This window comes from Poecilia mexicana, unplaced genomic scaffold (genome assembly GCF_051168715.1).
Source record: "Poecilia mexicana isolate PSO_F unplaced genomic scaffold, ASM5116871v1 scaffold_3, whole genome shotgun sequence".
In the NCBI taxonomy this organism is placed as follows: domain Eukaryota; kingdom Metazoa; phylum Chordata; class Actinopteri; order Cyprinodontiformes; family Poeciliidae; genus Poecilia; species Poecilia mexicana.
This window is the reverse complement of record NW_028263372.1, coordinates 4,065,598-4,078,554: the sequence shown is the minus strand read 5'-3', so window position 1 is coordinate 4,078,554 and position 12,957 is coordinate 4,065,598. Positions and strand designations below refer to the sequence as shown.

At 38.6% G+C, this 12,957-nt stretch overlaps 1 protein-coding gene across 1 annotated transcript in view; it reads left to right on the top strand.

The window, feature by feature from the left end:
* The window catches only part of fah (fumarylacetoacetate hydrolase (fumarylacetoacetase)), a 102,926-nt gene that overhangs the window by 83,759 nt on the left and 6,210 nt on the right, over positions 1 to 12,957 (top strand). The window contains exons 11-13 of the mRNA XM_088004067.1: positions 42 to 88; positions 769 to 870; positions 6,178 to 6,295. Of these exons, the coding sequence (XP_087860193.1) occupies positions 42 to 88; positions 769 to 870; positions 6,178 to 6,295 (267 nt within the window). The remainder of the gene's footprint in view (positions 1 to 41; positions 89 to 768; positions 871 to 6,177; positions 6,296 to 12,957) is intronic.

Below are 12,957 nucleotides of genomic sequence, written 5' to 3'. Positions count from 1 at the left end.
TGTGTATATGCTAAAATGTTCTCTGCTTTTTCTCTCTTAAGGTCAGGACATGACTGAGGCTGTAAACATCTGCAGTTCAAATTTTAAAGTAAGAATCTGAACAAAGCCTCAAGAGGACATTGTGGCATTTTAAGTAGGCTCTAAACACAGACAGTTACATTATATTTGATTATCCGATTAACCTTTCTCTATTATTTCTGACCAAATCAATCAGGTGGTTCAACAACTTTGCGTTTCTGGCAAATAATTTCACGGACCTGATGTATAACTGGTTCGAATTGTTGTTGTTCTTGTTTTTTGCCTATCGCCTTTGCCTTGATGTTGGGTGTTAACACCTTTGTTAACACTGTAGATATTTACTTTATTCATTAGACTTGTCAGTTTGGGCCCAGTAAACTCTGTAAGAGACAGTACTTCATAGAATTATCTGCCCTATGACACACTCACATGTTGTGATGAGTGTATGTATCAAAATGTGTTTCAAGTGTGAAACTTTTAGAGCTTCAAAAAAATGGTTATCAGTTCCAGATTACTAAACATGTTGCAGAATAATAAAGGTTTGTTACAGAAAGACTGTGAAGGTATGTCGTCTGAAGAGATGATCATGATGAAGCAGGCTTTCATAGCTGTAGGCTTTCACAGCTGTGTGTGTTACTACAGATGTGAGTGTTACAGCTGTAATAAAATCAGGGGTAGAGGATCGGAGTTTACAGTAAATTTAAATGAAATCATTTCCTTTTCCCTCTTTGTATCTCTCTTTGTTTAAAGTACATGTACTGGACAATGAAGCAACAGCTCACCCATCACACAAGTAATGGCTGCAACGTCAGACCAGGAGACTTACTGGCTTCCGGTACCATCAGTGGGCCCGTAAGTGTCAGCAACCTTACTGCCTTGTTAATAATTAAATGGTTTTGCACACACATGCACACACAGTATATCTGTCAGTCTTTGCATTGTCTTCCATTAATTTTTCCATTCATTTCTATAGCCTTACCCTGACCTTTCTCTAATTCTAGCCATTACCTAATCAAAGCTCAATTTATACCTTAGTCTTAAACCTAAGCTCTGAAAGGTCATACTTCATCCATAGTGCCAAAGTTTAATCTCATTGAGATAGATCCGTGACAAAAATTGTCAGTTTGTTGCCGTGCTTTTGCATTAACTAATCTTCTAACACTATCTGGTTTTGGTATTTGCAGGAGACATAGTTACTTTTGAGCAGAGATCACACTAGACTTTTTTGTTCAACATCATTTTGACTGACACAATAAAAAAAAAAAAAAAATCGGTCGTACTATTTTTACCCGTCAAATTATAATCACATTAACATAAGCTATTTAACCGCATTTTTATGTGGTTTAGTTAATATTCACCTTGTTGAACTGTGAATCCAGATCCCATCACACATAAAGCAGATGAACGGATCTAACTTATTCTCCGTAGTGACAAAAACCACCAACTATGGCCCCAATAACTTATAATAAATTTAATTAAACGACTCCACTTAAATTACATCACTTCACCTGCTGGGGTCTTATCTCACAGCCTCAAAAAATTCCTCCTGGTTCACATCTGCAGAGAAATTTGCACTTGTTCATCGGTCAGCTGGATCTGTTTGATCCGAACCGATCAGTTTAACTTTTTTTTTTGTACCCTGTGCTTTTACGATGATTTTTTCTTTTTTGCGTGGTTTCACTTCCCCAAAATGGACAGATGTTACATCTGCCACGCTTCTGAGCGCCGCTCTCCTGGGCGCAGGACGGAAACGTCTTCAGCTTCATTTGTTAAAACCGCAGGATGAGTTAAGTTTAATTCTTTGCAGCGGTGGAACCGCGTCCACATTGGTTGTGCAGCGGACTGCTCATGTTATGGTCTAATTAATTTCTGCACTTTTATCCATTTCCTCAACCTAATCTGCCCGCTCCTCTGTTTAGACTATAAATGGATTAACACAACATTTCATTCTCTTTAGTTTTCTCTGTTTTGTATATAATGGAGACTGAAATTAAACCTGCCATTTCTACCAAAGGTTTGAACCAGACGCGCTCCAAGGCGTCCGGTCAATAACTCTTCAACACGCTGTCAGCTCCTGGTCAGAAAGACCCATTAAGTTCAGTATCCATGAGATGATGTTCACAAAGGATTTTTGATTAATTGATTTTAGTAGCCTCTGCAATGAACTCTTTGCGTAAAGTCTGTAATGTCTGCCCATGTGCACTAGTCAAGGGTGTTAATTATAACCTGTCAAATGACAGACGGGCTTTAAATTTTCCCCGTCGTTTAAAAAAATAACCGGTCAAATACGGAAAATATTCTGTTCACGCGACCTCTGCTTTTGAGAAACATTTATATGACGCAATAAAGAATTATGTACATTTATACAATTCTTTACTGAATAACTTCTATAAAAATAAGACTGATGAAAGTTAACTTCTTGATGGAAATTGTAATGTCGTTGCTCAAAGAAGAGGCTGTCTGTATGTGACCAGCAGGTGGAGATCTTTTTAAAAGTTACAAGATGCACCCAACACAGACTGAGCAGTGCACAATATTTTATTAAACAATTTCCTTAAAACATTTCTTTTTGTAAAAACGAGGCTTCAGGCCTACTACTCGGTTCCTGGAACAAAAGGGAACAAATAAAGGATGGACAAGTTCAATTATTCCAAAAGAAATAAAACATGCAATGCAAAAGAAATTAGTAAATCAAACAAACAAACAAAAAGAAAACAAATTAGTAACTTCAATAACACACAACATATACAAACTGTAAAAGGAAACACTTCAAAGAATGGAACACATCATTGTCGTCATCCAGATCCAAATGCCCTTCGATGGGGCCAGAGGAGCAATGCCCCGCCCACACAGCCTTCCCAACTAGCAACAGGTTTAGTTGAGAGCGGCTCAAACAAACAATGGCAAGACAAGACAGCAGAGCATCCAAAGCGCTGCAGCTCCAAACACAATCAGGTGCCCAGGGGTGGAAACAGAGCCTAACCCGGGAGGAAGCAGGTCAGCAGGTGAGGACCAGATGGAAGCCACACGCCACAACCCCCCACCCCCCAGCTGCAGCCGGCAACGCCATCAGAGCAACCGATCACAGAAACGCACGATAGGTGTAGCACCCACAAACCAACCATGATCCCAGCCACGGATAACAAAACGGGCACTTACGATCGCAGATGAGCTGATCAAACACACAAGCCAACATGTAGCCGTCGACTGTAGCAACAATGGGAGAAACAAAGACACACGCACCTTGCATCGGCCGGCCCAACTATATAGGCACCTGCCCTGCCCACCAATCAACGGTGCGCTTCTAGCTGCACCTGGTGCACAGAGTGGGGGAGGGTGGAACACCATCCCACCACATGTAGAAAATTTCGACTCTCTGTGACCATTTCACAAAAGCAAAACAGAGGAAGTCGAGAGGGAGGGGAAACCCTTGCGGATAGCAGACACATTTTTAAAGAGCTGTAAACGTACATAAGAAATGGCTCAAAAATATCTACTGGCTGTAACTAAGAGATGGGGTGAGAAGCTCGGTCATCCGGGAGGGACTCAGTAGAGCCGCTGCTCCTCCACGTCGAGAGGAGCCAGTTGATGCTCGGGCATCTGGTCAGGATGCCTCCTGGACGCCTCCTTGGGGAGGTGTTCCGGGCACGTCCCACCGGGAGGAGGCCCCGAGGAAGACCCAGGACATGCTGGAGGGACTATGTCTCTCAGCTGGCCTGGGAACACCTTGGAGTTCCCCTGGAGGAGCTGGAACAAGTGGCTGGGGAGAGGGAAGTCTGGGCCTCCCTTCTGAAGCAGCTGCCCCCGCGACTCGACCCCTGATGAAGTGGAAGAAAATGGATGGATGGATGGATGGATGGATGTATTCAATGTAATATTACTATGAGGGTAAATGTATCAGTTATGTTTTTAGATCAGAGTATTTTTCACTTTGGTTGCAGTACTTTGACTTATATGTAACAAGCAAATATTGCTGTTGCAAAATACTATATTTTGTTTTGCTTCAGTTTGACAAATTTAAATTGACAATAAAATAAAGAGATTTTAAAATGTTAGTTTTTTTTAATTAGAAAAATAAAAAGATTTTTGAGAGTTTGGTAAATTAAGTTGCAAGTTTACATTTATACTTTTAAAAGCTAGCAAAGTATGCCGTTTTATGAATTACTGTAAAATGACAACTTTTTGTAATTCTATTACATAATTACTGTAATTTTTTATGATAAAAATGTGATGAAATCACAGTAACCATGTTGTATAATTACTGTGCTATTTTAAAGAAATTATAGTAACACTAATCAAATTACAGTAAGACAGTAATAAAAATTACAGTAAACCTGTGATAAAATTACAGTATACCTGCGATAAGATTACAGTAAAACTAATAGAATTACAGTAAGGCTACTGTAAAAAAATACTGTAAGGTTACTGTAAAGTTACTGTAATTTCTTTACCGTAAAAATTACAGTAACTGGCTTGTAACCCTGCTGCCAGTAAGTTACTGTAAATTATACAATGACTTTTTTTAAAGTGTACACCAGGGGTGTCCAAAGTCGGTCCTCGAGGGCTGGCATCCTGCATGTTTTAGTGCTCTCCCTGGTGGTAGTAACAACCTTTTCAGCTTGTCAATGTTCCTCTTAGGACTTCTAACGAGCCATCATTCGATCCAGGTGCGTTAAACCAAGGAGAGAACTAAAACTTGCAGGATGCCAGCCCTCGAGGACTGACTTTGGGCATCCCTGGTGTACACAAACTGAGAACATGTATCTACAAAGTTAATTTTCTATTCCTTCCCCCTCTGTTGTGTGGTGCTGGAATAAGCTGGCCAGTGATTTCTTCTTTTTTTTTCTGGGATGTGCCGTTGTTGCTTCTTCTTAATATTTTCTAAGATACCTGAGCAGAGTCTCCGCCTTAGAGATGATATTATGTTTTAGTGCATCCATTTTCTCATTCAAGATGTATTTGGTTTTGAATCATGGACCCATAAGTGACTATCTGTGATGTGCTGGTGACTTGGAAGACCCAGCTACATTTGATTTTGAGCCAGTTCTCTTCTTTTCCTCCAGCCATGTGTTACACCTGACTCAGAAAAATAATTTAGAATAACTCATAAGTTATAGATCACTTGCTAGGTTCAGCAGGATTAGAATTGGAATGACATTTTTCAGTTGAATGCAATTTTTATTTATGTTAAATGTACCTTTTTTTATATCAGAATACAGTTTACAGTACATATGTAATGAACCCATTTGCTCAGAAAGCGTTTTACTGATACAAAGGATAACTAAGGGAGAATATTGAATCTAGAGAAACTAAGGCTCCTTGATAATTGTATTTCATGTCATGTTTTACAAAACCTTAAAAGATTATTTAAGAATGATTTAACTGGTTAAAAAAGCTAATCATAATTTTATGGTTAAAAGGAATTTAACTTATGTGTTTTCCGTGGTTAAAAATAATTTTATGTAATACAAGACTTTGAGTCAAAAAAAGAACATGCATGTAAAATATTACTGTGGTAAGTGGATAATTATCTGTCCTCCATGCTGAGTTCTTTATATATGAGGTTAAAGAAAAGTCAGTGAGTTGAATTCATGAATTCCATTTATTAATACCAAAATACACCTGGTCCATTTCTCATGCCACCTTTAGGAGTTAGCAAGACAAAATGGCAACCAAGAACAGTTTGTGATCTGCTTTGTTAGCCTCTAGCTAAGTTACGCCCTAAAGAGGGCGTTCCCTAGTGTGTCATTCCCTCTAACCCTAGCTGTCATTTGCATTTCCTAACATGTCATTTCCTTTAGGTTTAGCTTAGCAACTAGCTAAAAGAGATGGAAGGAAAACACAGAATTATTTATTTTCAACAGGTAATACGAGAACTAAAGATGAGAATGGACAGGAAAAAAGTTTTATTTAGCTGTATGCAATGATATCATTATTGTGTGTAGGTTAGGTTTCTTTTGGTGGATCAGATTTCTGGATTATACATTATTAATATGTACTTTGCATTAATAATGAAAAGAGTAAAAATTAGGTCACATTAAATCATGTTTAATTGACAGTGCAGAAGCTGACATGATCACACAGTCCATTGTTGTCAAAGGTATATTTCTTTACATATAATTATGACTAGTTAAAAGAAAATTTACTTTATTTCCACAGAACCCTGGCAGTTTTGGTTCCATGCTGGAGCTGTCTTGGAGAGGGTCAAAGAGTATTGACATTGGAGGAGGAAAAACTAGAACATTCTTGAAGAATGGAGATGAGATCACTATCACAGGTTAGACATTTTGGTGTCAAAGGTGAATAACATATTCATATAACAAAACCTAGGTGGTGCTAAAATCTATGGAAGCCTGTTTCCGCCACTGTGGTAAAAAAAAAACATTATCTCATTATTATGAGATAGCATCTCAGAAATAATAAGATACTATCAAGATCCAGGATACTCTCACTGGCCACTTTATTAGGTACACCTTGCTAGTGCAGGGTTGGACTGCCTTTTGCTTTCAGAATTGCCTTAATCCTTCATGGCATAGATTCAACAAGGTACTGGAAACATTCCTCAGAGTCTGGTCCATATTGACATGATAGCATCACGAAGATTAGTCGGCTGCACATCCATGATACAAATCTCCCGTTCCACCACATCCCAAAGGTGCTCTATTGAATTGAGATCTGGTGACAATGGAAGCCATTCGAGTACAATGAACTCATTGTCATGTTCAAGAAAACAGTCTGATCAGTGCAATGCCGTGGCTCTTCGTGCAGGGCCTGACCTCAGGCAGAATTAGAGCTAAAACGATTCCTCGAATGATTTGAGTACCTCAATTATTAAAATTCCTCGAGGCAGAGGAAAAGTTATCTGCCTCGAAGCTTCGTTAAGTTATGTTTTATTATTTAGCGCACCATATTCCAGCTGGGTCGTTATTTGCATTGCGCAGTACTCTCAGCGCTTGAGTTGTTGACGAAAGCTAAGTGTTAGCAGCATAACATCCAATTTTCAAGTTTGGTCTGGAAGGATTTTATTGACATTGATAATGTCCGGGTTTTTGTTGTTTTTTGGGGAACCAATAAGCATCCTTAAGATTACGGGAGCAATGCTTGGAGTGCAGCAACCTTTCTCCTCCCGGAGCTGCTGGTTCAGAGCGAACAACTGTGGGATTATTTATACAGGTGAGCGGATAGACTGAACACTGGGCGGCTGTGCTTTAGATGCATTACCCTGCAACCTTGGATGGCTGAGGGTAATGTATAAGATGATCTTCCCTCAACGTGTGATGCTGTGGAATGGGAAAGACGAGACACACACGTTGAGCTTCCTTCACATTCAACTGGAAGATTTATTCTTCTTCTGTGTTATAAACACACTTCATATACAACATGCTTCAGGTATCACATACTTCAGTAGAGAACTATTAACTTCATTACATTAGAAATGACTAATATAACTTTAAACCAAACAATCACTCTTTCAATATAAACTGAAAAATGCGCAATGCCTCTTCAACACTGTGCCTCGGCACTAAGCCTCACACAAAGATATGATTTATCAGGTTTTTCAACAAACCCATAAAAAAAATCACATCTATAAAATAAAGAAACCAGAACAATGTCCCTTGAGTGAGAACTCTCCCAAAAAGTGCCAAACACAAGCCCTCGTACACAACAATTACAAGACGAACTTCGCGACTCATTAGTCGACAGCTGACCCAAGGACCTCCTCAACTCTTCCAAGAAACATATATATATTCATAAAAACACATTTTTACTGACCTGTGGAATGGGAAAGACAAGACACACACGTTGAGCTTCCTTCACATTCAACTGGAAGATTTATTCTTCTTGTGTGCTCAATCTTCTCTATGCCACCAACACGGCAGTGCCCCTAGCGGTTGTATGTGGAATTGCATAGGACTAACTAAAATGACACTAATGAACTTAGTACAATGAAAAATTAAAGATACAAAGATAAAAATTATGCTGGGGTGCCTATTTTCTTACTTGTTTTTAATTGACTAAGAACTCGTTTTTCACCCCTCTACAGATGCGTAGCTTTACGGACGATTCGGAAAATTAATTTCATATCATCTCGGTCTCAACAAATGGGTGGTGGATCGTATTGTGACGGTACATAGCTGATAGATGAGTTTCTGTATGTGACGAACGAAGGTGTCAAATCCCGTCGTTAACATGAACACAAAGCTATAAATGTTTGGGCAAGGTGAGAGTTCATCTATTAAACTGAATGAAGATGAATACATAAACCAAAAGCTGGAGTACAGACATTTTTTATGCGTATTTGTGAGCCTGCCTCTTTATTATTAAATTGAATATAATTTCAGATTTTTGTATAACTTTTCTTCAGGTTAACTTAGAGAGCCATTATTATTACTGGTTAATTTTCTAAACTACAGAAAAGTTATTGTTAGGGATGCTCAAATATGAAAAATTTGACAGACAATGATATCCGATAGTAATACTGCTGTTATTTTAGATTTACCAATGTTTCATTTTATCTTTCTTTAATGCGATTACTCGATTAACCGTAAGAATAATCAATAGATTACTTGATTACTAAAATATTTGTTTACAACAGCCCTAGGCAGAATCATGACTTAGGCTCCCCAAACCCCTAAGAACATCAGCATAACTAACAGTGTTTAAATATAGATTTATTGACGTTTCTGAGAGGGAGACCAGGTTAATTGGCCAGCTTAAAATTAATCACTGATTACTGGTTATTATTTGCTGTGATGTATTTGTGAACAAACCCAGCTCAAACACAAAGTTTACACTACACTGTAGCCATGGTAACACAACAATCAAACTATCAAGAGGATTCTTTGCACTTTTACAAAGTAAATTTCCTAATTAAATTCTAAATGTACAAATTTTTTTCTCTGCTGGATACATTAAATAAAATTTAATAGTATTGTCATTCTCAATAAATTGATGCTACATGTTTAGATCTATGGTCTCGCTCAATAATCAATCACTCAATGAATTCAACCATTTATAGGGGCCCCTTAATGTCTGGGGCCTACCAGCAGCTACTGAGTTGTTTTTTTTACCTTAATATCTCAGTCTGCATCCAAGTTGTTATAGAGATTAAACAGAAGTAGTAGGGCTTATTGTGGAGATTTGAGTTTCTCTGTGTGTTCATTTTAGGTTTTGTTTCGAGTGAGTCTCCGTGCTGTCCTGTATACCCCCTTGATTGTTCCCCAGTGTGTCTCGTTCTGTGATTACCCCCTTGTGTATTTAATGCCACCTGTTGTCTCTGTGTCTTCGTCGGGTCCTGGTCACTACATTTCGTCTTAAGTCTGTTGCTGCCGTCCATGTAATGCAGTTGCTACCAGTTATGAGCTTTAGCCTTCCGCTCAACTGTGCTCCCTGTATCTTGGACTGTTTTTTTGAGCTTTTGCCTTCATTAAATAATCATCTTCACTTCAACCTGGGTCCTCAGTGTCTGCCTCACCACCATACACCGCACTTCCTGACACTTATTAAAATAGCAGCAAATTTGCTTATTTCATAACATGCTTCATAACCAGCGACCTTCTCTCCTGTGTTCTGTTAAAAAATTACAGTCTCAGATCAACACAACCCTCCAGGACTGTCAGCAGCAGAAACCTATCAGGAAAAACATAGACTAAATTTGCTTTGCATTGCCCCCACATGATGACAGTGATATAGAGTGATCCGATTAAATATTACCGTAGATTCTTGATTAGTATGGGTTGTTGCTATGTTGTTGTACAGTGTTTTAAGAGCTTGTTCAATGTGACCCTTTTTAACTTTAAGCCCCTGCCACTCCAAAGGTCTCTGCACAGCCCTGGTTGCCTAAATATAGAAAGACACATTAATTACTAAGATCCCTTGAAACTTATTTGACAAAATCCTGGAATATAGCAGGGGTATTTTAGAGACCAAAAGACGTAACAAGGTACTAGGGGAGTATTTAACATACTTTAAAACAGTGTTTTTCAACCACTGTTCAACTGCACACTAGTGTGGCTTGAGTGATCGTCAGGTGTGCCGTGGAAATTATTCAATTTCACCTATGGTACTGTATTTTCTGAACTATAAAGCTGCTACTTTTTTCCTAAACTTTGAACCATGCGGATTGTAGCCCGGTGCGGCTTTTCTGTGTATTTTTCTTCAACCACCAGGGGGCTCTCTAGCAGGAAGTGAATCATTAAAAGTCAAAATTATAAATCAAAGAAGAACGCGTTAATTTTCATTTAGAACAACCACATGCTAGCAGCAGGCACGATGGAGAAATGTTTTCAAACTCATATGATGCAGCTTTTAAGTTGAGGGCTGTCGATCTGGCACTACAGGAGGGAAATAAAGCCGCTGCACTTAAGCTCGGTGTGAACGAAACCATGGCTAGTAGTGGCTAGTGGCATAATCATGTGTTTTTCTTACCACTAGATGGCAGTTGGTACAGAGCATTTTACATTAAAACAAGAGAATTAGTGATGCATGAATGTTACAGGTAGCGGTGAGAGCATCGTATCTAGAAAGACTGACGACAGTGATGGAAAAGACAGTGAAGCTCAGCAGTAGTTGGAAAGAACATGGGTCCATTTCCCACAACATGTCTGTGTGAAGTGAGCTTCTCAAGCCTGGCTACTATAAAAACTAAAACCAGAGAGAGACTGAGAGCTGTTGAGGAAGAGCTTTGTCTTTCTTCAATTTCTGCCAGGAAATCAGCTGTTTTATCCAAATATGCACAGGTTTCACACTAGATGGGTAAAATATACAGATAGACATTTTGTACATGCAAATCTTCATATTGTACCAGTGAAATCTTTCCCAAATATTATTGCTTCTTTCAGAATAAGAACTATTTCCTGTATTCCGGCTAAAAGAATGCTTGTGAAATAGTTTGTAAAACACTTTGAAGTTTTCTACAACTTCTTCAAATTTAACACCACAGTGTTGTGGCCCTGTTCAGGTGTATTTTTGAAGTGGACATGTTACGTGCAATTTTAAATAAGAAATGTAAAATGTGATAAAAATACATGTTTGTGTTTATTTGATTCCTATTCAAGACACTTTGATAAGAATGACTATATATGTAATATAGGCGGCTACAGAGTATCTTTGTTTACATTTTTGGTTAGTGGTGTGCCTCGAGATTTTTTCAATTAAAACAGTGTACCTTGGCTCAAAATAGGTTGAAAAACACTGCTTTAAACAATATAACAAGACTTTAGACAGCTAGATTGGATAAAACTCTAGAACTGTGGAAAGTGTCAATTCAAGAGGTAATCGGGGACAGAGGGATACTTGTTAACAGCCATATGAACCTGTGATTCAGTTCTCCTTTGTTTCTCTTTCTGAACTACTTGACGGAAGCTGATAAATTGAACAATCCTGTTGTCAATGAAGGGGTCAGAATGGAGCTCAATCTCAAATAAATCCAAATAGAATATATGTTATTTTGACTGAGGGAAATTTGTCTTGGGCAAAATGTTACATACAGTTGTGAATAAAATCATTGAAACACACAACGATAAACTCAGGGTCAAAACAGTCAACAATAATGCAACAAGTTTAGGCTACAATATGAGATGTCTGCTGTAGGATGTGTTACACCGCAGGAAATGATGGGCCGAGTCACTCCTCGTGCAGCATATTTATTCAGTTTTAAACAGCGAACAGAAAATACAGCGGTTACAGTAGCGCTCCCAACATCCGCTGCAACAAGCTGTCCTCTCAGCAATGGCGGACTCCTACAGCCTGCCAGAGCGTCACCTGCTGTTGCATGTGGTACTACAACAAATACACATGCTCTCTACTGACATCACTGTACATCTACATCCAACATACTTTCATTAACTCAACTGAACTCAGACAATACATAAGTTTAAAACACATTTTGCGGCCCTATTAAGCCGACCCACCGAGCCCACATAAGCTCGAGCCAAGCGTGAGCCGTTAGCCTCGCTACTTTAGCCTGGCGCTAACTCCTGCTTTATATCTAGCTCGGTAATGCAGCTATACTGAAGCGCCTTTGTTGTGTCATTCCGTACCCATCGGAGGCTACTGGCGTTATGAGCTATACATTCTAATACTCAGCTTACCTGCGAACAGAAAATACAGCGGTTACAGTAGCGCTCCCAACATCCGCTGCAACAAGCTGTCCTCTCAGCAATGGTGGACTCCTACAGCCTGCCAGAGTGTCACCCGATGTTGCATGTGGTACTGAGCGCCCTCCGATGGCAAAACCCAACCATTGTTAAATCTAATAAACATTGTTAACTCTAATAAACATTGTTACATCTAATAAACATTGTTAACTCTAATAAACATTGTTAAATCTAATATATTCTAACGCTAGGCTGTGAGTGATCATCACCAAAAACAAAATGTGGGGGGGCTAGTTTCATGACTCACTTTCATAGTGCCACAGATGCAGTATGGTAAGATGCTATTGTGTTGTGGAATGAACACTGCTGGGAGAACGAACTGAACAGAGAGGAAAACAAGCAGGCACTTGGAATAAGAAAAGATGAAAGAATGAGGAAAAAGACAGTTAAAAAGGCTTTGCAGAAACCAGATCCAAAAGGTAATTTGAAGAAATGGGATATTAATAATAATGGCATTAGGGCTGTTGTAAACGAATATTTTAGTAATCGAGTAATCTATCGATTATTCTTACGATTAATCGAGTAATCGGATAAAAAAAAATTATAAAATGAAATATTGGTAAATCTGGCATAATACCGGTGTTACTATCAGATATCAATATCAGTCCAATTTTCCATATTTGAGCATCCCTAACAGTTACTTTTTTGTAGTTTAGAAAACTAACCTGTAACAATAATAGCTCACTTTCTAAGTTAACCAGAAGAAAAGTTATAGAAAAATCTGAAATTATATTGAATTTAATAACAAAGAGGCAGGCTCACAAATATGCTTATAAAAAAT